Source organism: Ornithorhynchus anatinus, chromosome X1 (genome assembly GCF_004115215.2).
Source record: "Ornithorhynchus anatinus isolate Pmale09 chromosome X1, mOrnAna1.pri.v4, whole genome shotgun sequence".
In the NCBI taxonomy this organism is placed as follows: Eukaryota; Metazoa; Chordata; class Mammalia; order Monotremata; family Ornithorhynchidae; genus Ornithorhynchus; species Ornithorhynchus anatinus.
Window position 1 is genome coordinate 77512948 of NC_041749.1, and position 26733 is coordinate 77539680.

General features: G+C 43.0%; 1 protein-coding gene across 10 annotated transcripts in view; it reads left to right on the top strand.

Moving 5' to 3' along the window:
* The window catches only part of PTPDC1 (protein tyrosine phosphatase domain containing 1), a 111063-nt gene that overhangs the window by 71397 nt on the left and 12933 nt on the right, over positions 1-26733 (top strand). For 4 of the 10 annotated variants that reach the window (XM_007655404.3, XM_029050878.2, XM_007655402.3 and 1 more), the window contains exons 2-7: positions 8782-8871; positions 19601-19772; positions 20810-20890; positions 21146-21264; positions 22180-22317; positions 23744-25002. In XM_007655404.3, the coding sequence (XP_007653594.1) occupies positions 8790-8871; positions 19601-19772; positions 20810-20890; positions 21146-21264; positions 22180-22317; positions 23744-25002 (1851 nt within the window). In that variant the 5' untranslated portion in view covers positions 8782-8789. Of the gene's footprint in view, positions 1-8781; positions 8872-10157; positions 10298-18154; positions 19037-19600; positions 19773-20809; positions 20891-21145; positions 21265-22179; positions 22318-23743; positions 25003-26733 lie in introns of those variants that run through there. The other 6 variants (XM_007655406.4, XR_005659494.1, XM_039910201.1 and 3 more) reach the window with 6 other exon arrangements.

Genomic DNA, 26733 nt, shown 5'->3' on the forward strand with positions numbered 1-26733 from the left:
CCATAATCATATTATTATTATGAAAAATTAGTCAGGGAGGGCTTCCCTACACATCTACACAGTGTTGGGCAAAAAAGACACCATTTTATGTGAAAAGATGATCAGTTGCATTCACAGCTCCAGCCAACTCTGACTTGTTCTCAGTTAGTGTTTCTGAAGTAGGATTCGGTGGTCTCTCACATTCCCTTATGGTTCATGCATAGGGCTCCATGGAGCAGAGGATTCTGTAGGCGGAAGAGGCAAAATTAGTAATAGGTGGAGTAAAGAAGGTAGGAGCAATGATTGAAGGGATTATTTTGAGAGAAACAGAGCAGGGGCTGACAACTTTGTTGGGAAGGATTAGAGATGGGAGGAGCCTGAAAAGGGGGAGTAAGAATTTGTGGAAGGAAGTTTTGGGAAGGGGAATTTAGTTCTGTGAATTGAGAAGCAGTGTGGCCTAATGGAAAGAGCACGGGCCTGGGAGTCAGAGGACCTGGGTTCTAATCCTGGCTCTACAAATTGCTTGCTGTGTGACCTTGCTCAAGTCACTTGGCTTCTCTGTGCCACAGTTTCCTCAACTGTAAAATGGGGGTTAATTACCCCTCCTCCCTCCTACTTTGACCGTCAGCCCCATTTGGGACAGGGACTGTGTCTGACGTAATTAACTTGCATGTACCCCAGCACTTAGAACAATTTTTGACACAAATACCTTTAAAAAAAAATTGATGAATGATTTATGACATTTAGATGGAGGCCACAAGGGATCCTTGGCAGAAAAATCAATCAGTGGTATTTATTGAGCAGTTACTATGTGCAGAGCACTGTACTAAGCGTTTGGGAGAGAACAGTACAACAGAGTTGGAAATTCTTTTTGTAGACCTACAATATTTTGCAGATCTTCTTTTATGATGTTATTGGATGAAGTGAACCGTGGGTTTGGTGGTGCTTTATGTTATAGTTGTAACAATGAGTGCATTGGTCTTTTGCTTCTTGCCTTCTCTTCAGAACTCTGCAAAATGAGTAATGTTCAGCTTCTGACATTTATTTTTCAAAATTAGGTACTAATTAGTAAGCTTGTGACTAATCCTAAATGGATGAAATGATAATGGGCCCTTTTTGAAACAAAGGCAAAATGTAGCTTGCTGTGAGAATTTCTGTAATTTGAAACAGGAAATGTTCTTAAGTAATCCTTTGGTAATGTGAATGCTTTATGCAGTAACAATGACAGGAGTTTTATTAAAGAATTCCTTTTATTCTACAGCACAGCAGCTTTAAAGTAAAATCTGGTGTGTGGATGAAGATGATCTTAAATGCTGACAAAGAGAAGGGTGGAGAAGTCCTGTGACCGTCTCAGTTTGAGGGTTGAATTTGCATGGAATCATACACAGGATTAGCCCGGGCACCTTTGTGCACAGCCCCAAGACAAGAAGGGAGTAGTGCAGGAGAGAACTTCTCTCAAGTGTTCCCGTTCCTTCCCCCGCCTGCCACATCCAAGGTGTCAGCAGTGGTGGCGGTCCTGGCAGTTAAGCCCTGGCACCTCTTCCAGGGCAAATTCAGAACTGCCCCACTCTGAGCAGTTTTGTAATTTTAAGTAAAAGTCTTCATGAAGGAGACCCAGTGACTTTTGTTGCTCCGTCTGAGCAATCCTTTCCCAAATGGCAGCTGTTTCCCCTATCTGTAATTTTTTTTAACATCTGTCTCTCCCTCTAGACTGTAAGTTCCTTGTTGTATTGTACTCTCATGAGAACTTATTACAGTGCCCTGCACAGAGTAAGCTCTCAATAAATACCATTGACTGATTACTGAGTCTTCATGGACAACATGTACAAATGTGCGAGAGAGTCTCTCTCAAAGACCCCACATTCATAGGTTCGAGTCTCATTGTCAGCAGTGTCAATCTTAAAACCGAAGAACAGCCCAAGTACTACTAAGAGTCCTGAAAGTAGCCAGCTATTAGGAGAAAATGGTGCCTATATGGCGTACTGGCAGAAATGATGCATGTGAAAAAGAAAATGCCGCAGGAATGACTAGAAAGATATTAAAATATATACATGTAAATGGCATGTCCCTCCCATAACACTTGTGGGCAGGGAACACGTCTACCAATTCTGATATATTGTGCTCTTCCAGGTGCTCAGTACAGTGCTCTGCACACAGCGCTCAATAATACAATTGAGTGATTGATAAATGCGATTGATAATTCAACAAAATTAATTTAACATTTCTTTTTAGGGTGATATATGATAGAATATTATCCTAGAGTCATTAGCACGGAATAATATCCATTTCTTAGAAATAAGTAAACAGTGGAAATACTGACAGATACCTGATTATATTAACTGTAGCATAGTCTTGTTCCGTGCTTTGTGGTTCTAAAATTCTATGCAGAATTTACATCCTGCCATAGGATTATCCACCCCAAAAATAAGGTATAGATATATATGCATTATATACATATAGATACATTGTGTAGTTGTCCTTCATACTCAAAGATGACTCACAGACAGTGAAACTGTAGAAGAGTAGCTGTGGTTGAAGAGATTGGTATGTGACCAGCAATCTCTTCCCCACTGTGTAATCAGCGTGGATCAGTGGAAAGAACACTGGCTTGGGAGTCAGAGGTCATGGGTTCTAATCCCGGCTCTGCCACTTGTCAGCTGTGTGACTTGGGCAAGTCACTTCACTTCTCTGGGCCTCAGTTACCTCATCTGTAAAATGGGCATTAAGAATGTGTGAGCTCCATTGGGACAACCTGATCACCTTGTACCACCCCCAGCTCTTAGAACAGTGCTTCCAGTGCTTAGAACAGTGCTTCGCACATAGTAAGCGCTTAACAAATACCATCATCATTATTATTATTAATCAATCAATGGCATTTATTGCTTGCTTACTGTGTGCAGAGTACACAGTACTAAGTACTAAGCACTTGGGAGAGTATACTATAACAGAATTGGTAGACACATTCCCTGCCCACATTGTGAATAGCATCCTTTGGTTTAGGGCCGCAATCACCATTTGCAGCATTTGGTGCTGTTTTAACAATAGTAATAATAATGGCATTTGTTAAGTGCTTACTATGTGCCAAAGACTGTTCTAAGCACTGGGGTAGATACAGGGTAATCAGGTTGTCCCACGTGGGCCTCACAGTCTTAATTCCCATTTTACAGATAGGTAACTGAGGCACAGAGAAATTAAGTGACTCGCCCAAAGTCACACAGCTGACAAGTGATGGAGCTGGGATTAGAACCCATGACCTCTGACTCCCAAGCCCGTGCTCTTTCTACTAAGCCACGTGTTTTCCAGCAGCTTTCATGACTAATAGCCTGACCAAAGACTTTGCTCAAGAAGAACCACTCCATTCCTCATCGCTACATGCAAGGATCACTATGTCTGTTTTTGTCACCCCCCAGAAGTCTCCATGAATTCCACATTGTTGGGGTGGTGCTTGATTGTGCCCCAAAATAATTTCTTCTGTGCCTCCCTCCCTACCTGTGGATACCCAGTTTCATCTCCTACCTCTGTGTGAGTGTAATGTCACCCTTCATTATCTGCACATATCCTATCCTCAGGGGAGTGCGGGTTCCAGGACTACATCCTTTAACTTTCTATTCACTTGATTCCCTTAGCCGTCTAATGGGAGGAAATCATTTAGTGCCCAGGCCAAATGCCCAGTTTGTCTTAGGAGTGGCCCTGGGTATCCAGTAGAGCTATAATGGCATTTATTAAGTGCTTGCTATGTGCTCAGCACTGGGGTAAATAAATCAGATCAGACATAGTCTGTCACGCCCAAGTTTCTCAGTTTTAAAGGGAGAGCAGTTACTTTATCCCCATTTTACAGATGAGGGAATTGAGGCACAGAGAGGTTAAGTAACTTGCCCATGGTCACACAGCAGGCTAATGGTACTAGAATCCAAGTCTCCCCAACTCCAGACTCATGCTGTATCACCTAGGCCACACTGCTTCTCATGTTCTATCAATCATTCAGTGGTATTTATTGCATACTTACTGTAGGCAGAACAGTGTACTAAGTGCTCAGAAGGGTACAGTATAACAGAGTTGGTAGACACGTTCCCTGCCCACAACGAGCTTACAGGCTAGAGGACTTCAAGAAGCATCACTTCAGTGCTGGCAGATCGTCAATGTTCCAGGCCTTCATTTTGGGGGAATCTTGTCCTGGCATTTCATGTTAAGTGTTTCAAGTAATCCTGCTGTTGGTTTAGTGAAGAAACTACTGCTCTGGGAGTTAGGAGACTGGGTTTTAGTCTGGGTTCAGTCTGTAGCTGGCCAGTATAAATGAAGACCACATATGTACTTCTCAGTGTGCTGCACCCCACCTGACTGGTAGAGCTTAGAGAGTGCAAATAGCACTGAGCAAACCACTAGCAGTATAACCAGTATAACTAGAGAAGCAGAGTGGCCTCATTCATTCAGTCAATCATATTTATTCAGCGCTTACTGTGTGCAGAGTACTATACTAAGCTTTTGGGTGAGTACGATACAATAAGCAGACGCATTCTCTGCCCACAGCGAGTTTACAGTCTCGAGTGGGGGAGACAGACATTAATATAAGTAAATAAATGACTCATATGTACATCAGTGCTGTGGGGCTGGGGGAGGGGAAGAACAAAGGGAGCAAGTGAGGGCGATGCACAAGGGAATGGGAGAAGAGGAAACAGAGGGCTTAGGCAGGGAAGGCCTCTTGGCAGAGACATGCCTTCAATAGGGGTTTAAAGGCAGGGAGAGTAATTGTCTGTCGGATTTGAGGAAGACAGGTATTCCAGGCCAGAGGTAGAACGTGGGTGAGTGATAGGCGGCGAGACGGGCGAGATCGAAGCACAGTGAGAAGGTTGGCATTAGAGTAGCGAGGTGTGTGGACTGGGTGGTAGTAGGAGAGTAGCGAGTTGAGGTAGGAGGGGGCAAGGTGATTGAGTGCTTTGAAGTCAATGGTGAGGAGTTTTTGTTTGATGCGGAGGTGGATGGGCAACCGTTGGAGATTTTTGAGGAGGGGGGTGATGTGTCCTGAGCCTTTCCAAACGAAAAAAAAATGGGGGTGGACCTAAATACGCTATGTAGACTCCTCTTTTCCTCACTGTTCCCTTTTTGTTAGTTTTTCATAGGAGTGTGTTTATTGCAGGCATGTGTTGGAATTCTCTTAGCCTGAAATTCCAGAAAGTGTGAACTGGTGGCATGACGTAGGCAAATGTGAGTGGAGGCAATACAAATATTGAAGTCCCAATCATTTTATTAAACAATTTACAAAGTTATATTAAGGTATAAAATTATTTTGAAACTACCTTCGCATTTCGAAGATAATAGGTTTCGGGTCTTTTAAATTTGCATTTTCTGGCAGCCAAAAAAAATCGTATTTGTAAAATTAAGATCTAACGAGGTTTTTTTTCAACCTTTAATACTAATGGAAATTCTTTCTAATTAAATTTTTGCTAATGACTACCTTGGAACAAATTGATCACAGCATCATTAGCTCTTTCACTTCAGTTGTTTGGTGACATTCACTTTAGAGGTTTATGTAATATACAGAACTCATATTTTCACTTGTGATACCATATTTTGGTGACACCTAAAATATCACTAATTCAAGGACCCTTTCAAATGAAGGGAGGGGGTGAAGGGGCAAGTACTGAGGTGGCTGTGAGAGCCGTGGTAACAGCAGAGGCATTAGGAGAAGGAGCCAAAGAGAGCTGGTCCAAGGGAAGATGAGGGAGGAGAGAGGGGAAGACACTGAAACCTGGCTTTGGACTCCCTTAGACACACCCCCCTCAAAATTCTCCTAGATCCACTTTCTACCCAACTTGAGGGAGAGAGTCAGGATGGATATTGAATGATCAGCTGTTCCTAATAATAATGATTGTATTTGTTAAGTGCTTACCATGTGCCAGGCACTGTACTAAGCACTGGGGTGAATACAAGCAAATTGGGTTGGACGCAGTCCCTGTCCCACGTGGGGCTCATAGCCTCAATCCCCATTTTACAGATGAGTTAACTGAGGCACTAACTGAAGTGACTCGCCCAAGGTCACATACCAGACAGGTGGCGGAGCTGGGATTAAAACCCATGACCTTCTGCCTCCCAGGCCTGTGTTCTATCCACTATGCCATGCTGCTTCCTGACAGAGGGTAAGTGACTTAAGTTCTCTAGGCCTCAGTTTCCTCATCTGTAAAATGGGGATTCACTGCCTGCTCTCCCTCCTATTGTGAGCCCTATGTGAAACAGGGACTGTGTCCAATCTGATTATTTTGTATCCACCCTAGCACTTTGAACAATGCTTGGCACAATTAACAAATGCTACAATTCTTGTTGTTATCATTACCAATATAATTCTTAATGATAATTGTGGTATTTGTTGTAATAATGATAATAATGATATTGAAGCAGTTTCAACCTTCTTCACTGCTGTTAAAACAGAAGTTGCAAAGTATTTTTTATGGTATTTGTTAAGTGCTTACTATGTGCCAGGCACTGTACTGAGGTAGATAGAATCTAATCAGGTTGAACACAGTCCCTGTCTCATGTGGGACTCACAGTCTTAATCCCCATTTTACAGGTGAGGATACTGAGGAACAGAGAAGTGAAGTGACTTGCCTAAGGTCACATAGCAGACAAGTGGTGGACCGAGATTAGAACCCAGGTCCTTCTGACTCCCAGGTTTATGCTGTATCCACTAGTCCACACTGCTTCTCAAATGGCTTAGTGGAAAGAGCCCGGGCTTGGGAGTCAGAGGTCGTGGGTTCTAATCCCGGCTCCACCACTTGTCAGCTGTGTGACCTTGGGCAAGTCACTTCTCTGTGCCTCAGTTACCTCATCTGTAAAATGGGGATGAAGACTGTGAGCCCTACGTGGGACAACCTGATTACCTTGTATCTACCCCAGCACTTAGAACAGTGCTTGGCATGTAGTAAGCGCTTAACAAATACCACCATTATTATTATTATTACAAACACAGGGGATGATGCTTTTCTGTGTTCGTCATTAAGAAACATAAATCGCTGGAACTAGCACTTGAGATAAAAGACTATTCAGTATCACACTGCTATGTAGGGGAATACAAAACTGATCAGTCCAAGTTTCCACTCCTCAAGAACCTCCAGCGGTTGCCCATCCACCTCCGCATCAAACAGAGACTCCTTACCTTAGGCTTTACAGCACTCAATCACTTTGCCCCCTCCTATCTTACCTAACTGATTTCCTGTTACAAACCCATATGCTCACTTAGCTCCTCTAACCCCAACCTACTCACTGTACCTTGATCTTGTCTATGTCACCGCTGACCCCTCAGTCACATCCTGCCTGTGGCCTGGAACTCTCTCCCTCTTTATGTCCGACAGATGATCACTCTCCCCACCTTCAAAGCTTTATTAAAAAGCACATCTCCTCCAAGAGACCTTCCCAGACTAAGCCCTCATTTCCTCTTCTCCCCTACCCTTCTGCATTGCCCTTACGCTTGGATTTGCACCCTTTATTCAGCCCACCCTCAGCACTTATGTATATAACTATATATATTTTTTTAATTTTAATGTCTGTCAACCCTCTAGGCTGTAAGCTCCTTTTGGGTAGGGAACATGTCTACCAACTCTGTTATAATGTACTCTCCCAAGCACTTAGTACAATGCTCTGGACACATTAAGCGCTCAATAAATGTCATCAAATGATTGATTGATCTCCTCTTGAAAACAGCTGGGAGGTTGAGATTGTGGTTGTGGAAAGAGGAGAACACTGAGGAAGGGAAGAGGACTTTTCAGGGGGGATCATGGCTGATAGCTTCTATTTGGTTAATGAAATAAACTTTCCAAGGTCATCAGGAGTTTTGGAGGGAAATGCCAGGCACACTGGAGGCTTTAGAAGGGAATTGAAGGTCTGGAATAGTTGGTGGGGACTCTATGTGAGGTAGTTGACAAGGGAGAAAGAGTGACATTGTCTTGCTAGTGAAAGGGCAGAGTTGTTACTGCAGAGGGTATTCTCACCCTGGGGGAGGGGAGAAAGCACAGAGGCCATGGAAGACAGGAAGCCCCAGGGATGGAAGAGAACACACTGAAGAGTGAGGAAATGGGACAGATCAAGTAGGCTGGAACCAACAGGCACTGACTGACACATTTCTGTTCACACGCACACTCACACTGACTCTCATCCAGAGCCAGGGCTCCAGAAGAAAGTTCCTGTGGAGAAACGGGGCTCCTTCCCTTATGGGGTTGTGGACAGACTTGGTGGCTAGCTTCATGGGCTGTGAGGCTGAGAGCTTTTCCTTATAATAATAATAATCGTGGTATTTGTTAAGCACTGACTATGTGCCAAACACTATACTAAACACTGGGATAGATATAAGATAATCAGGTCCCACGTGGGGCTCACAATCTAAGTAGGAGGGAGAATAGGTACTGAATCCCTATTTTGCAGATGAGGGAACTGAGACACAGAGAAGTTAAATGATTTGCCCAAGGTCATACTGTAGGTACATGGCAGAGCAGGGGTTGGAACCCACGTCCTCTGACTCCCAGGCCCGTGCTCTATCCACTAGTACACGCTGCTTCTCTATATACGTGTATGCTTCCCTAAGGTTTTTGCACCTGTCTTTTTTCCTTCAACTTGAATATCTTCTAGACTGTAAGCTCCTCGGGGGCAGGGAATGTGTCTACCTACTCTGCTTTATTGTACTCTCCCAAGCGCTTAGTACAGTGCTCTCCGTACATAGGAAGCGCTCAGTAAATACCATTGATGATGTTGACGATGGGCAATGAACATAAACAGTCATTTTAATCATGTTTGTAAATCTCTTTGCTGTTTCGACAGACACGGCAATGACTGCGGGAGTCTTGTCTCAGAATGAACAACCTTACAGCTCGCTGGTAAACAGCAGTGTGTATTTTACAAGCATGAAAGGTAATGTTTCTTTTATTCCACCTCTTGTTCTTTTTAATGGGTAGGAGAGATGAGTTTCTAAAGAATCAACTCTGAATACACAAATTAAAAGCCAAAGAAAAGATCCAGTTCTTCCCAGCCAAATTTCAAAATGCACATTTGTAGTCTTTCATGATATAGAGCTTCAGACTTTTCTCTACTTCAGCTGTTGGCTCTATCGTGGTTTCTTTAACTTGAAATACTCAAGGAATTTTGCAATTAATACTCCCCTTCCTTTTATCTCCTTCTTTGACTGAAATCATGAATTCGACCCCTCTCATCAGGACCCTTTGGGAATGATTCATCCCAAACGTCTTTCTTCTCCCTTAGCAACAGTGTAACTCTGAAACATTACCCACATTCAAGAGCATTATAGCCTCGCTCCTATTAAAATTCTTACTCGCCTTTATCGCCATCCCACATTTTATCAAAAGTTTATCGTGTCAAAAGTTAGCCTGTTGGAGATGTAAGTCCTTTTGGCCCATCCCAGGATTTTATTCTGTCTTGCTGTATTGTTCCATGAACTGGTGATCAAGTGAGTTTCTTGGAATTTATGATCAAGAAGCAGCCCGGCCTAGTGGATAGAGCTTGGGCTTGGAGTCAAAAGGACCTGGGTTCTCAACCCAGGTCTGCCACTTGTCTGCCATGTGACCTTGGGCCAGTCATTTCACTTCTCTGTGCCCAATTCCTTCTTCTGTGAAATGGGGATTAAGACCATCAGCCCCATGTGGGAAATGGACTGTGTCCAGCCTGATTAGCTTGCATCTACCCCAGTGCTTAGAACAGTGCCTCGCACATAGTAAGCGCTTAACAAAAACCATAAAAAAGTCCTGCATTAAGCAGGATGATCCTGAATTTTAAAGACCCATCCCACCAGCTGAAAGGCCAGCAAGACTGCTTTTGGAGCCTGGCTTTAGCCTCGGAAATGGGTGGAGGTCTCTGTGGTAATAGGGGCAAGGGCGGCGGCAACATTTCAAATAAATAGTGAAGGAGAGACTGCCCAGCCACCTCTGCCATCACTTTCACTATTTCCTTGGCTGCACTGAACTGCCCTGGCAGGCCCTGGGCTTCCAGTGCTGCCAGTTATGGAGGTAGAACAGGCTGCAGCTACCCCAGGGGCAGCCAGACTCTCAGCTGCAGCGGGGTTGGCCGGACCCTGCAGCTGAGGCCAGGACAACAGGAAGCCACAGCAGCAGCTGGGTAAGGGCTGCTATGCACCCAAATATGGATGTGGGTATGTCTATGTGTGTGTCTTTGTCTGTGTGCAGCTGTGAACGTTACTTCAATGCAGAGAGCTAAGTTCCAGGTTCTCATCGTTGGTAATCTTGTCCTGCCGATGTTGACGATAATTTGAAGGTGATGATGAGGAAACTGCTCAAGAAATGGATGAGTCGTCTGCTGGTAAAATGTGTGTATATATGCATGTACACACACACACACACACGCAAAGACACACACACATATATATGCATACACACGCAGATTTTTAATTTTTTTTTATTGCATTTCTTAAGTGCTTACTATGTGTCAGGCACTGTACTAAACTCTGGGGTAGATACGTGATCATAGGGTTGGACACAGTCCCTGGTACAGACATGTTAAGTATTTTGCCCAGGGTCACACTACAGATGTAGATTTGGGAATCATCCACATAGGAGTTGAAGCTGTGGTAGCTCGTGAGTTCTCCAAGGGAGTAAGTGAAGAGGAAGAGCAGATCTAGTCACAGATTCACCAAGAACAGAGTGATGATAAATACCTGATTTCAGTGGTCATGAGTATCTTGAAACTTTCCACAAAGAGTGTTGCGGATCATATTTCAATTTTTATTCAGATTCTTCCAGGATGATTACTGTTGTACCAACCTCATTTTTTTTAGGCAATCCTGGTTTAGGCTTGTACAAAACTGTATACAGATATTTTCTCACCTGATTTGCAAAATGAGTTTTATCAGGGGAAAAAATAGAATTTGATGTTAGCCAATAAGTGGTATAATGACAACAGTGGTCTTTCAGACCTGTAAATTAGATGCAATTTAGGGTTGAAAAGAAAAACGGGGAAGGAGGAAGAGGTGAAAGGAGCTTGGGTAATGTTTAAACTCCCTCCATGGGTTGTTTGTAGATTTTTCAGGCTCAGAGTCCTGCATTTCATATAATAATCCCTCTCCCGCTTTCCTCCCAATTTATTTCCCCTTTCTGTAATTGGATTTAATGTCTGTTTCCCCCTGTAGACTGTCAAGCTCCTTGTGGGTAGGGATTGAGTCTTCCAACTCTATTGTATTGTACTTTCCCAGGTGTTTAGTTCAGTGCTCTGCACTCAGTAAGCACTCAATAAATACATTTGATTGACTGATTGAAAGTCTACCTTTTACAATAGCTCCTCCAAACCCAGAAATTAAGCAGAAGAATGTAAACATAATATACAAAATATGAAAGAGCATTATAGTATCTTATCTGTTGCTGTGCCCCATTGGAATTAGCTCATTAAAATGGATAGTTTTGAAATATGCTCTTTTAAGATATGGCAGGAGGGTCTACGTATTTGAGAGCCTCTGAGATGCTATTAGTATCCCTTTCATCATTCCTTGCCAACTTTCCTTTTCCTTTAAACAGAGATACAAATCTACTTTCCTACAGATTTTTGGGAACAAAGTGTGTGGGTGCATAGGAATTAAGGCGCTGACCCACAAAATTAACGAAACAAAAAAATGTCAAAATCTCAGGAAAGAATCCTGGAATGAGGGCAGAAGGTACAAGAACAGTATTTTGATGGTGTTCTAACTAAGGAATGCAAAACAAGGCTATTAAAACCATTGGAATGATTTTTACCATATATGGTTGAAAAGCCTCTGGCTCACAGATGTATAGGTGATTAATAATGAATTAAAATATGGATAAAATTACTTGGCACAGAAATCAAAAGTGATGTACCTTGAAATAGAGGCTGACTTTATTGCCGGGATTCTATGAATAGTCCCCAAAGTTCTTGAAATACTGTATGAATTGAGTAGTTGAAGGTGTTTCCTGAATTTTAACCTCTTCAGATTTTAGGCTACTGTTCTTATGAGGCAAGGTGAATATGATCAGGCATACCTCCTCATCCTTTAAATATAAGTGCAAAATCCATCTCTGCTAAAATGCCTTTTCATATTAACCCCACCCATTCTCTTACAAGCCAATACAATACAATTCATGTCCTTCTTCATCCCCTAAACTCATTCTAAATGCATAAAGGGCCCAGCCCAGGGGTGTCGGCTTGCGTGAGAAGCAGCCTGGGAATCTAATCCCACCTGGGTTCTAGTCCCACCTCCGCCACTTGTGCGAGATGCGACCTTGGGCAAATCGCTTCACTTCTCTGTGCCTCAGTTCCCTCTTCTGTAGAATGGGGGTTAAGAATATGATCCCCATGCGGGACATGGACCTTGACCAACTCGATTAGCTTGTAGCTACCCCAGCACTTAGTACAGTGCCTGGCACATGGTAAGCGCTTAGCAAATACACCAAAAAAAATATTGGGTGTCACCTGTTAGCCAGGCTACAGTTGGCCTTGAGGTTGGTTCAGTCTTCCCTGTTTCTACCCTTTCAGGGTATTTGGAATAATCTGTAGAGGGATTGGCTCATAGTCAATAAGGTGAAAACCTCTCCCCATCCATGGGGGCAAAACTGAGCTCTGGTGAGGAGTAAGGGGAAAACTTTAGCGCTGTTTGGATTGACCTGAGCAGGGAAGCGGCAGGCTTGATTCTCCTCCTGAGAGACCTCAGTCCATCTAGGATGATGGACATAGATGTTCCCTTAGACTGTGAGCACCATGTGGGATGGGGACTGTGTCTGATCTAATGTTGGTATTTGTTGGTATTTGTTAAGCGCTTACTATGTGCCGAGCACTGTTCTAAGCGCTGGGGTAGACATAGGGGAATCAGGTCGTCCCACGTGGGGCTCACAGTCTTAATCCCCATTTTACAGATGAGGGAACTGAGGCACAGAGAAGTTGTGACTTGCCCACAGTCACACAGCCGACAAGTGGCAGAGCTGGGATTCGAACTCATGAGCCCTGACTCCAAAGCCCGTGCTCTTTCCACTGAGCCACGCTGATCTGATTGTATTGTATCTACCCAAGTGCTTAGTACAGGGCTTGGCACAGAGTAGTATCACTATTATCATTTATTCTGTAGTAGTAAATTATGTCGCTCTCTCCAAGCTACATCTGGATTAAAAAGGAAGATTAGTGGGGGTTAACTGTGTTAAAAGCATCACTGTACTGGCTATTAGGACTGATTTCTAGGTGAGTGGTCTGTTAATCAGCCCAAAAATCCTTCAGGAATTTCAAACCTCTCCTTAAATATTCTGTGTTGTTCCTCTCAATTTATATGACAAGTTAAATTCTGGTTTTTTCTCTCGCTTCTCTGTGAGTGTAGCTCAGCTGTACCTACTGAGGCCTATGAAATTCATTATTGGAATCCCACACAAGTCTATTTTTTCCTTTGATCCTCGTGAATAGAGGATGAGTGGAGTGGTCCTGGCTTATGGGTATATAACAGCCTGGCCCCCAGTGAAGTCCAGGAAGAATGCACATTTTCCTTGGGGTTCTCACATCATCTCCTCTTTTAGTTTATTAACTCCTTGAAGGCAGGAACCATGTCTACTCACTAACTTCTAGAGCCCTGTGAGCTGATGGTGGTAGAAGGCCTCAGTGAATCAAAGAAAATTTAGGCTTTTAGAATGTTGCTTACTTTTTAATTGGAGCTTTCAACCAGTTATAGTGTAGAATTTAGGGCAAATGTCCTGAGACAATTTCATGACAGGATTGCCTGTCTGACTGTATTTTGTGGCTTGTGTTTGGTTATATTTTTTTAGGGTTGTTGGTATTTCAGTCACATAATTTCCCAATACTTACCATGGGCTAACCATCTTAATAGTAGCACTCTGTCGCCTTGTATTAGGATGAACACTTATGTTTCAGAAGGGGAGAAATCTCCCCCCAAAGCCTCCACTTGTCACTCAGTAACACTGGGCTCTAGAATCTCACATTAGAAGGCTTGTAATGTACTTGAAGATAAATGGGTTCATAGAATTATAATGCAGAAATGAACTAGGACATATTATTTGAGTTAGCTCTTGCATTAATCATTCTGCGCATAACACATCACCAAGTTCATTGGCAGCACAGAGTTAAAAGCAGTAGCTGATTTGGGGCTTCCATGGCAACATATTGTCAAATGATGTGCTAATAGTCAAGGAGTTTGGCTGTCTTTTGGCAGATAGAAATGCTTCTGGTGCCTTAAGAGACATCAGTTTTTAGGCTAGACTGAAAACCTACCAAGCAATGGAGAATCAAATCTACTGGGTGAATATGAGACCTAATAATATAGTGATAATCATTCATATTTATTGATGCTTATTGTGTGCAGAGTACTGTGTGAAGCACTTGGGAGAGTAAAATATAATAGAATTGGTGGATATGTTCCCTGCCCACAGCAAGCTTAATTGTGATATTTGTTAAGTGGTTACTATTTACCAAGCACTGCACTAAGCACTGGGGTAGATACAATACAATCAGATCAGAAAGTCCCCATCCCACATGGGTCTCTCACTCTAAGGGAAAGGGAGAACAGGTATTTATTCCCTATTTTACAAATAAGAAAACTGAGGCATAGAGCAGTTAAGTATTTCTGCACTCCTCAAGAAACTCCAATGGTTGCCCATCCACCTCTGCATCAAACAAAAACTCCTCACCACTGGCTTTAAAGCAATCACCTTGCCCCCCCCCCCCCCCCACCTCACCTCGCTACTTTCCTACTACAATGCAGCTACACACTTCGCTCCTCTACTGCCAACGTTCTCACTGTAACTAAATCTTTCCTATCTTGCCACCGACCTCTCACCCATGCCTTCCCTCTGTCCTGGAACACCCTCCCTCCTCAAATGCAAGAGACGATTACTCTCTCCTGCTTCAAAGACACATCTCCTTCAAGAGGCCTTTCCTGACTAAGCCCTCCTTCCCTCTTCTCCCTCTCCCTTCTGCGTCACCCTGACTTGCTCCCTTCATTCATCCCCCACTCCCAGCCCCACAACACTTACGTACCTATCTGTAATTTATTTATAGTAATGTCTTTCTCCCCCTCTAGACTATGAGCTCGTTGTGGGCAGGAAATGTGTCTGTTTATTGTTATAGTGAACTCTCCCAATTGCGTAGTACAGTGCTCTGCACACAGTAAGCACTCAATAAATACGAATGAATTGAATGAATGAATGAATGAAGTGACTTGCCCAAGGTCACACAGAAGGCAAGTGGAGGAACCAGGTTAGAACCCACGTCTCTTAATTCTCAGTCTGGTGCTCCCTCCTCTAAGCCACACTGCTTCTCTGGAAAGTACAAGTAATATCAGGGAGTGAACGTGAGCCCATCAAAAGAGTACAGGACTGGGTGACAGGAGATACAGGTTCAAGTGCCAGCTCTACAACTTGCCTGGTGTGTGGCCTTGGGCAAGTCACTTAACTTCTCTTTGCCTCAGTTTCCTCATCTCTAAATTGGGGATAGAATACATCTTCTCTGTCCCTCTTAGTATGTGAACCCCATGTGGGACAGGGACTGTGTCCAACCTGATTATCTTGTAATTATCTTATAGTGAAGCAGCATGGTCTAGTGGAAAGAGCACAGGCCTGGGAATCAGAGGACCTGGGTTCTAAACCCGGATCCATCACTTATCTGCTACGTGACCTCAGTTGCCTCATCTCTAAAATAGGGATTACGACTTTGAGCCCCATATGGGACATGGACTGTTTCCAACCTATCTTGTATCTGTCCCAGCACTTAGTACAGTGCCGGGCACGAAATAAGTGCTTAACAAATACCACCATTTTGTCCAGCTTCTTCCTTGAGAAGTTCCAGGGCAATAGCCCAGAATTGACATTTTGAACTTTGGTCACTGCAGACACCAAAACCTTTTCTTCTAGACTCGTCATGGGAGGAGAATGAAGGATGCAGATTGAAAAAAAAGCCAACAAAAAACCAATTGTTGATATTAGAACTAAAAGGGAGCACTTGTACATAAACTGAGGCAAAAGAAGCACAGCTTCAGGGTATGTATGTGACAACATTCAAGCCTCAGCTTCAAAATTCTGACACCTTAAGGACTCTGTTTCTCCCCCTTTCCCAAAGCCCTTGTTGCTTTCCGAATATCCAGGGTGGCTTCTGGGAAACTATTTTGGCTTGCAAGCACCCCAGGGAATTCAAGTCAGAGTAGCTACTGATTCAGAGACACCTTCAGGTTCTGATTTGACCATCGTGTAATGTAACATTAATGTTAGTGGCAATCAGGTTGGACTGATGAGCTCAGAATTGAGGTTGTTTTGTTGGCAGAAAACGTAACCTGAGCAGAGCCATGTTCCGCACTGGGCTCAAAAAGGGTCTGTACAACGGTAGTGGTAGTTGGGTATGAGGCCCTGGGGCCCGAGTAAGTGCCAAGGTTGTGACTGGGGGGTATTATGCCAGTATTTCTTCCTTTGCATCCTCATCATTACCCTGTCTTCTGCCAACTGAATTTCTTTCCCCTCTTGAAAAATGACGCATAGGGTGTTAGATACATGCTTCATCTAATTTAAGAGACGTTTTTTGAAAATGCCTTTCTCATTCTGTGTACTTGGGTTGCCAACCTTTCATTTTGAGCACAGGGACAAACTTGGTGAAGATCTCTGAGTTTGGGGGACTTCAAGGGGAAGTGATGTCCAGGGGGTTGTGGCTTCCAGTGAGAGCCCCCGAAATCCCCTGACCCAGCTCCAGAGCCTGATGAAAGGGGCAGAAAAGGCCCTGATCATTGCTGGTGCTGAACGGGGTGCAAAGAGTCTGCACCTGAACTCTGGAACACCACCAGAGGCAAGAGACCCCTGACTCATCCCCAGAGCCGATGGTGGGGTTTGGGGCTGGGCCAAGGGAAGGGAAGCCTCCAACATAGCTCCCAATGCCCTTAGAGCCCCTGATGGTCTGGATGGGCCTGGGGCCAGACCAAGGTGATCAGAATTTGGATTTTGGAAGAGCTGTGAGAGGAAACATAGAGACTGGAGGGGAAGGAGGAGCTGGGGGGAAATAGGAGAAAAGAGAGGGGAAGGAAGAAAGGGAAAGGAGAGAGAACTCACCCTTTCAACTTTTCACTTGAGCAGCTCTTTCCCTGCTAATTATCCTTGCTCCTCTCCCACTACATCTCATCTCGCATGGTTCATTTCTCCCAAGCCAACCTGCTCACTGTGCCTCATTCTCGTCTCTCTCGTACTGACCTCTTCTCATGCCCTCTCTTCTACCTGGAACTTCCTCCTCCTTCTCATCTGACAGACCATGGCTCTCCCCACCTTCAAGGCCCTTTGGAAGTAGCATCTCCTCCTGGAGGCCTTCCCTGATTCATCTCTCATCTTCCCATCCTATTTCCATCCCAGATGACACTTCAGCATTTCCTTGTCCCCTATGTGCTTAGGTTTTCTCTCACCCCCATTGTACTTTTGCCCATATCCTTATACTCTGTTGCTTCCTCCCACCAGTAATTTATTTTCATGTCTGTCTCCCCTGCTAGGTTGTAAGCTCCTTGGGAGCAGGGATCTCGTCTACTTACTAACTACCTCTACTGAGCTCTCCTAAGCACTTAGTGTCATGCCCTGCCCAGAGTTAGCACTCAATAAATACTTTTGACTGATGAATTGCTCTGCCACTGTCACCTGCCAAAGTACTGCAGCTATTGCACTCTGTCCGGCTCTGCAAATCAGTCCTCCGGAATTTGCTAACCAAAAACCTACTTCACCCCAGAGAACATCTGCTGGGCTCTACAGAAGTCTTGGGGCTAGATGGGACCTTGCCTCGCCCCCACCGGAGACCCGCAGGGGCAAGACAAATCTGGCTGTGTTCCCCAGCCAGGGAGCTGTGACTTGCCTTTAAATGGAGAAGAAGGAGAACTGATATCTTGCCTCTATTTCTGGCCACCACCCAGCTCCAAGAGCAGAGTGGGCCAACTACAGCTGCCCACCCTGTCCAAGAAGCTGTGGAGGTAAAGCCATGAGCTTCACCACCACCCATGGTGGCCAATCCCATAGGACTGATGGCCCTCGTTGCCTCAAAGGAGATAGGCATCCCTGATTGGCCCGTTCTGGATAAGTACCAAGTCATACCTACTGAGTTGGAAAAATTTATTTCAGATTTTCAAAAATGAGAGATAGGAACTTAAAAGTGCTTAAAACATCTCACCACATAATTTGTAGGCTTTGATGTATTTCCACCTGATTGTTGAACACTTGAATCAAGTTGCTTGAGGAAGGAGGTCTATCTTGGAAATAAAATCCCTGGTTATCAGTAAACTGGAGAGATTCATGAGGGAAGAGTCTCAAGTAGTTCAGTATGTTCTTCAGTTCAGTGGACCGTGTTTCTGTAAAGTCCAAAATAACAATTTCAGAGTGTCCTGGGAAGGAGAAATGAGAGGGTTGAAAGGACAGACAGAACGTTTTTCATTTTTATTAGGCATGGAAATCTGGAAAAGCAGAACTTGTACCTTGCAAGCTAGAGTATTTTTTTTTTGTCTTAAGTATTGTATTTGTGTCCTTTGTAGCTCTCCTATAATATTCAGGCCTTTTAAGACCAAAGTGTTTTGAGAAACAAAAACAAAGGTCTGAATAATCCCTCTCTGAGGCTTTTAGCTTGAAATACATGCTATTCTTACCCACATTTTGAACAATTTGTCCAGAACGGAATTCGTTCATATAGTATTTTGCTTCCACAGAGTTAGAGAGAATCAGTGGCTTCATTGTTTGTTACTATGGAAACCAGTCAGCCTATCCTGAATATATCTGTTAGATCACAGAGAACGAAGCACATATCTCCGTATAACTTCATCAGTGAGCAAGTTGAGAATTCCTAGTCACTGGTCTTCTAAGGTGTGACAAGATTCTTGCAAGGGTGATCATGCAGGGTTCGCCCCGGAAGCTCTCAGCTGTGAATTTTCTCAGTACATTTTTCCAAGGCCGAAGGCATTCGACTTCGGATCCCTTACTCCGTCTATACCAGAGGCGTCGGAGCTCAGTGATAGAGGTGCTTTCCTCATCCTCTCATCGGGTCATGGTGGCTGTTTCCTCTGTCAGCAGCGCAGAGCTAAATCCAACTTTTCCTGAAAGAAAAAGTAAAGTTCTTTTTCTTTTTCTTATAGATTGCCAAAACCTTATTATTTAGAAATGGGATTTGAGAAAAATGCCTTTCTGTCTGCATTTTGTGCATTAAATTGTAGATTTAACTACTAATAGCAGGGACTTGGCTTTCTCAAAGTATTTTTAAAAGCTTTAAAATGAGAAAAAAACACCAAGTGTTTCATGTATTTTCACAGTGTTTTCCATTCATATTTCCTGAACAGAGCTTTATCTCCTGAGAAAGTTTTAAATGAGACAGTTCATTTTCAAAAATAATGCTTGGGATGATGGTAATTAGCATCGCAAGAGGAAGGCTCTTTGGTATTTGTTTCAAAACAAAGCATACTATGTACCTGTGATACGAGGGAAATGGTTAATCTCTTCGGGAAGAAACCTGGCTTGATCAAGCCCTAAAACAGTGTGGAATTAGACTCACATCTAGTTCTTGCTTTAAAATATTGAAATAAAATTGGAAGTGATGTTATTTGCCACATCATTAAAGCTGTTTGCATCCTGTTTTCTATTACAATGTCTTGGTCCTTCCTCTTGCTGTGTTTTAGGAGGCTCAAGACGTCCAACACCAAAATATACTAAAGTCGGAGAACGGTTGAGGCATGTTATCCCCGGGCATATGGCATGTTCAATGGCATGTGGTGGTCGAGCCTGCAAGTATGAAAATCCAGCACGTTGGAGTGAGCAGGAGCAAGCCATTAAAGGGGTTTACTCTTCCTGGTAATTTGGAGGACATGTTTCCTTATAGCTCTCCCTCAGTGATAAATAACATGAATGAATTTCATTGTAAATAATACTATTGTAGTGATGATTGCATCGCCTGTAGTAATAGTTGCAAGAGTAAACATGATCAATAAACTAAAAGACATCTGAGGTTACTGGAGTGAGATGAGGGTTTGAGAAAATCTTGAGCTGTAGGATTTCAGGATTTTCACTTTTGAAATAACTTGGATTTCTGTTGTCTGTGAAGACATAACATTTTCACAGGAACACATGTGGAGCCTCTCTGAACAGGAATTGCTGTTTCACTAGACCCCACATTATTTGTGGCATTTTTACTATGGAGAGTGTCTTGAATATAAAATGTGTTGCTTTTATAATGCAACAGGCTGTTTATGTATTTTCTGTATTCCTAAATGCCATTCTCTCCACTGATAAGAGGGTGAAGGAGCTGTTGTAATTAGAAGACTTCTCTTTGTTGATGAAAAGGAATGGGGAGTTGAGAAGAGGTGGTCCCCTTCTCTTGTCTGTTTCCTCCCCAGACAGAGCACCAAGATGCTCTGCGACACCTTTGTGCTGGTGGGCAAACTATTGTGCACAGAAATATAGGCAGGAGTGGGGTAATGGGTTTGTGTTTACAGAAACTCTGCCATCAGCACAGCTGCTGCCGCCACTTTGCTTCCCCTCCAGCATCTTCCAAACACACTTCAGGAAGGCAGTTGGAGGCAGAACAGAACAGAGCAGGACAGCACCACAGGCAGCTGCTGTCCTGGGAATGAGTGTTCTCTGGACGTTTAAGCCTGTTTTCAATGGAGAATTTTTTTTAAAAAGGGTAGAGTGAAGCACTCTCGAGACCCCAGGAGGGAAAAATGGGCTCACTGATCCTTTATTTCCAACTATGCGAGGGTTTTTACAAAGAGCATTATGATCCTAGACCTTTAAATAGATGTGGGCGCATTTGAAACTCCAAAAGCGGTGGGGTAGTAGCCCTTTTGTCTAATGAGCAGCTAATCGGTTCCCTCTCTCACCCTTTCCAGGGTAACAGATAACATACTTGCGATGGCTCGCCCATCAACCGAAGTGATTGAAAAGTACAACATCATTGAACAGTTTCAAAGGTAACTGGTCACATTTTCCCCACCACAATTTGGGGACCAGATGGATGACTGCCTTTGTGTGTCTTTTCATAGTCCTGTGAATAGTCGATGGGGAAGAAGCATGTTCATTTTAACAATAGGTAGGGAAGAAATGTGTTCCAAATAAACAAGAAAGCTGTACTTCCAATATACCCGGTATGTTTCTCATTCCAATTTCAGGTGAATTTGCTTTTTAGTACTGTTCACCGTGTGATTATTTTTTCCCCCTTGCTAAAGCAGTGGCATCAAAACAGTAATTAACCTTCAGCGTCCTGGAGAGCATGCTAGCTGTGGGAATCCGCTAGAACAAGAAAGTGGTTTTACTTACCTTCCTGAAGCTTTCATGGAGGCTGGCAGTAAGTTCACTCCTGCTGATGTTCTTCATTAATTATCAACTACAGTATTTGCAGAATTTCTGCTGCTGTGCTCTTGGGATAAGAGCAGTTATGTAAGTGCTGCTGCACAATAGAACTCATGAAAAATGAAAATAAGCTAACTGCAACTTTGAATAACTCAGTGCTGTGTGCATTGTGTTGCTGTTAGGAACCAAGGGTTGTTTTCTTGTATTAGAGAGAGATGAATTAGGCTCTGTATGATGAAACTGATAGAGACAACTACCGTAGTCCTTTACTAAGGGGAGCCTTAAGTTAGAGTACATTTAGAGACCTGAGCTGCGCATGGCAATATAGCAGATGTCGACCCTAAATGCATATGTGCAGTAGGCAGTCCCTTCATCTTTATTGTTCACTTAAGGGGGGGGAGAAATCTGAGTCTGCCTTATACAGTCTTTTAAAGAGGCATTTCTGCCAAGAACAATGTTGCATATTTTCTATCTATATCTTAGTAATTTGAGTGTGAATCACTCCACTTGTTAAATTCACAGTTATACCTTTCCGTAAATTATTCCAACTGAGCTTGGGTCTGAAATATCTCCCAGAATCCAAAATGTGTGTGTGAAAAAACATTAACAGCAAACTCTATTTTCATATGAGAAAATAACCCATTTCAGGCACATACACATATCCCATAAGTCCCAGGCTTAAGATCATTGAGTATTTTAAAATAATTTTGTTTAATTTTATTGGGAAGTCTCCCTGACTAAATTGTGAACTCCTTGAGGTCAGAGATCATGCCTCCCAACTCTATGGTATTGTACTCTCCCAAGTGCTTAGTAAAGTGCTCAGCACACAGTAAGCACACAATAAATACCATTGATTGATTTTAAAAAACCTTTTTCTTTGCAAATTTTTTACCTCCTTTTTTTTTTTAAGTTTACTTCTACAATTTTGGATGGAAGGATTATGGAGTAGCATCTCTCACTACCATCCTGGATATGGTAAAGGTGATGACATTTGCTTTACAGGAAGGGAGACTAGCAATTCATTGTCATGCAGGACTTGGACGAACAGGTAAACTGTTGTGGTGATTTTTGTTGTTGCTGTTTTGTCAGCGTATGAAGCCATTAAGATGTTCCTGTAATATTTTTTGAGGAACACAATTAATGTCACAGGTCTCAAGTATTTCTCTTTCTAATAAAAGAAGTGAATTAACCATAAGCTCATTATGGGCAGGGAATACGTCTGCTAATTCTGTCATGTTGTACTCTTCCAAGCACTTAGTACAGTGCTCTGCACATAGTAAGTGCTCAATAAATACGATTGATTGAATTGAAGATTTTTTGAAACCGCTCAACAAGTAATCAGGAAATGGGTAGGGGGAATGACAAAATTAAATCCTTTCACAAGAATATTTCCAAGTATATCTTTTAATGGTTTGGGTAAAAGCAGCAACTTCAGAAAGAAAACACTCTTTTAACACGTATAGTTTTCAGCTGTGGACAAAAGAATAATTATAAAGCAGATGTGCCATTTTACACAATTCATCTTTAATGGAAAACACAACCTCCCTAATACAACAAAAATGCTTCTTGATCAGAACCCATAGTGTTTTTTTCGGACATGCCTTGCCATGATGGTTCTTGAATATTTTTGTCCTTTTAGGAAATTCTTTTGAACTGCATTTTGACCATGGAATCATCTTTTCAGGGCATCGGAAGTTTAAGGTTGATGGCTACCAAATTTTCCTAACCTCTTTTCGGGCAGAGATGATTTGACTCAGTGCATTTTTTTTTTCCTGATGTTCAAGGGATTTGAAAATGTATGGGATGCAGGGTGGTTAGGGCTTAAAATTTAGGCTTAATGCCAGGAAACTCGGAAGTTGAGGGGAGAAATAGAAACAGAACGAATAAAAACAAGATGGATCAGAGAAAAGGAAAAAGTACTCAGGAATTGGACTGGCTAATGATCAAGAAGGAAAGTGGGTTGGGAATGTGAAGAATCCAAAAGCAAGAGCAGTAAGAGTGGGGAGAGAATTGACTGGAATGCTTCGTTAGTCAGGAACAAAGATAGCAGTAGGTGGGGAAGGTCAAGGGGCAAAATGAACTGGAAATCAGGAGTAGGAGTGTTGTAAATGAGTGTTTAAGTCTTTTAAGCAATTCCTTCACTGCTGCGTCCAGAGCAAAAGTGGGATGGGACCAATCAGGAAAGGATCATTTCTTCTTCGAAAGAGTGACAGGGTCGGGGAGAGGAAGAGGAGGGATTAGAACAAGCAGGAAAGAGGAAACCCATACTACCCAGTAGAATTATTGGCCACTAATCTTGGGCACTGCAATTAACAGCTATAATATGATGTAAAACAACTGTAAAATTGACATGTAAATATAAGGGGGTATTTTAAGACTATGCTTGAACAATGCAATCCCTCCCCTCCCAAATCTGGACTATAGTATTGTAAATCTAAACCCACCTAATGGTAATCTGCTCTTCACCTTTCTAGGTGTTTTAATAGCGTGTTACTTAGTTTTTGCAACAAGAATGACGGCAGATCAAGCAATTATTTTTGTTCGGGCAAAGAGACCAAATTCCATACAAACCAGAGGACAGTTATTGTGTATAAGAGAATTTACCCAATTTTTGATTCCTCTTCGCAATGTGTTTTCTTGCTGTGAGCCCAAAGCACATGCTGTCACTTTGTCACAGTACCTAATTCGCCAGCAGCACCTACTTCATGGTTATGAAGCGCGACTTCTGAAACACGTGCCCAAAATTATTCATCTAGTTTGCAAATTGCTGTTGGATTTGGCCGAAAACAGGCAAGTGATAGAGGAAGAAGTGCTAGAGGTGCCAGATCTTACAGCAGAAATTGAAAAGACAGTTTCTGAGATGGTCACAATGCACCTAGATAAAGAGTTAGTACGACAAGGTTGTGATGCCCCCGATTTGTTCACCCCCTCAGCAGTGACAACACCTTTTGAGAACCAGGATGCCGTTTTCTCCATTGAACGGGAATATGACCCTCTCTGGAAGAGACGGAATGTTGAATGCCTTCAGCCTCTGACTCATTTGAAAAGACGCCTCAGCTACAGTGATTCAGATTTAAAGAGAGCTGAATTTCTTTTGGAGCAAGGAGAAACTCCATGGACAGTGCCGGCACAAATACTATTCTGCCGCAATCTCAAGCAACAGAAGAGTATGAGCCATTGTTATGTTCCACAGTCTCCTCAGTTGGATTTAAGTAAAGAAGACTTAGTGCGCAATACATTTTCTTTCTGGAATCAGGCTAAGTTCAGTGGTATGGAAGGACCTAAAGGTAATGGTTCACCAGTTTTCCATAGGAGAAAAGTTCTGAAAGAAGTGCAGCGTAGTAGAACATTTTCTACAGGCTTTTCAGGGGCACACAACAGTAAGGAACTGGAAACATCAAAAATTGCCAGTGTACATGACAAGGAACCGAGTAGGTTGCCGCAGAAAGTTAATGATCGTAAGTGTGAATCTGGGGGCAAAGAGGGCCGCGGACTGGTGAATTGTGCTGGGAATTTTTGTGGTGCACAGGACCATGCTGCTTCTCCTAAGGCAGAATTCTATGTTGGATGTGAAAGCCAAGAAAGTAAAGACGCATCAGAAACTATTCCACATATTGTTTTGCAGTCTGAGTTGAGTATCGAGGCAAGAAGAGTTTTGGCAGCTAAGGCCTTGGCGAACATAAATGAATTTGTGGAAGAGGAGGAAGTGAAGCAGAAGGTGGAAATGTGGCAGGTAGTTTTATTTTGATAAATATGATTGCTATGAATCTAAATACTTGAAAATAAATCACAGTGTTCAAAGCAAAATCTCCCATTCAATTAGAGATTACCCCTCCCACTCCCACCCCCCTGCTGCTGTGCTTCCCCTACACCTCCCAAGGTGGTTCACTAATGGAGTTTTACAAGTTAATCCTGTTTTTAACTTTGCTTAGCATCCATTAGACACACTGAGCCTCTATCCACACAAAAAGAAACCCAGTAGGATTTGGTCCCAGGTGGTCTGTTTTGTGTCCATTATCTACTGACCTGGAGAAAATTAGATGATCCTCTTCTGGAGCCCGTCAATGCCATTCTGAATAAGCCAGAAAAAGGTTTCTGCTTGGCAACTGAGAAATTCTGCTCTTTCCGGGGCTTCATCAAAGTTCTCAAATTTTCAGCTTTCGCAAATCCTTGGCTAAAGATTCAGCCTCTTTGTGAGTCTATGGGCTCGTTTGAGTAAAAGTGAGCAGTCAGAGGGTGCCTAAACTGGAATTTGTGACCTTTGGGTTTCTTTCTGTCAATTTCTGTTTTAGAACCTGTGAAGTGCAAATTTGAAAATTAAAACTGTAACCGTAAGGATCCAATGGTATGAGCCTAAGCCCATTTGAAGCATGATTGGGATTGCTTTTTTTTTTAAATGGTATTTGTTAAGTACTTATTATGTGCCAGGCACTGTTCTAAGTGTTGGGGTAGATACAAGGTAATAAGCTTGGACACAGTCCATGTTCCCCTTGGGGCTCACAGTCTCAATCCTCATTTAACAGATGAGGAAATTGAGGCACAGAGAAGTGAAGTGACTTGCCCAGGATTACACAGCAGACAAGTGGCATAGCTGGGATGAGACCCCAGGTCCTTCTGACTCCCAGGCCTGTGCTCTATCCACTAGGCATTATGGTCATGGACTCATGCTTGTGTGTATATATGCATATATAATATATAAAATGTGCAATATATATATATATGTATATATATATATTTACCACAGTTGAGAGCACATATGCTGGAGTGGGAAGGGTAGGGAAAATGACCCCACCCTGGTCAAAGCAGCCGTTATGATTTTGCAGGGGTGGGGGGACTGTGGCTGGAAGTTCTATTTTTATCAGCTCCTACTGTTACTGCTCCACTTCTTCCTGAACTCCCCCTAGATCTTGCCTCTACCCACAGCCCAGAAAGAAGTGGAGCAATAATGGCAGGAGAAACTGCCTCTGGGGCTGTTGCTGCAGTTACTGTGGCCTCTGTGCCTCACTTCCAGCTTTTGGCTGTGGTGACTGTGAAGATGTTGCCCCGGGGTCTATAGCCCTGTCTCCCTAACCCCAGGTGAAGTTAGTGGAGCGCTTCCTTCTCAACTCCCCCATGTCAGCTTCCTGTTGATTACACTGCTGACTCACATTTAGCTTCTGATTCCCTTGAATCCCAGGCCTTATAGTGCCACTTCTGTGCCTAGCCAGTCTTTCTCCCTCCTGAATCTGTGGTGCTTACTGCACTCAGTACAGTGCATTGAACCCACTAGACACTCGATAAATACCCTTACTAAATGCATTGCTTTATGTTTATCCTTATTACATTTGATTGTGTTTCTGCAGGCCCATTTTCCTATTTGTTCAAGTCACTCTGAATTCTGTTCCTTTCTTCCAGAGTGTAAGCAAACTTGCCTTATTGCTGCTATTTTTGTAAATGTGACTAGACCCATTCTTTAGCTAGGTAA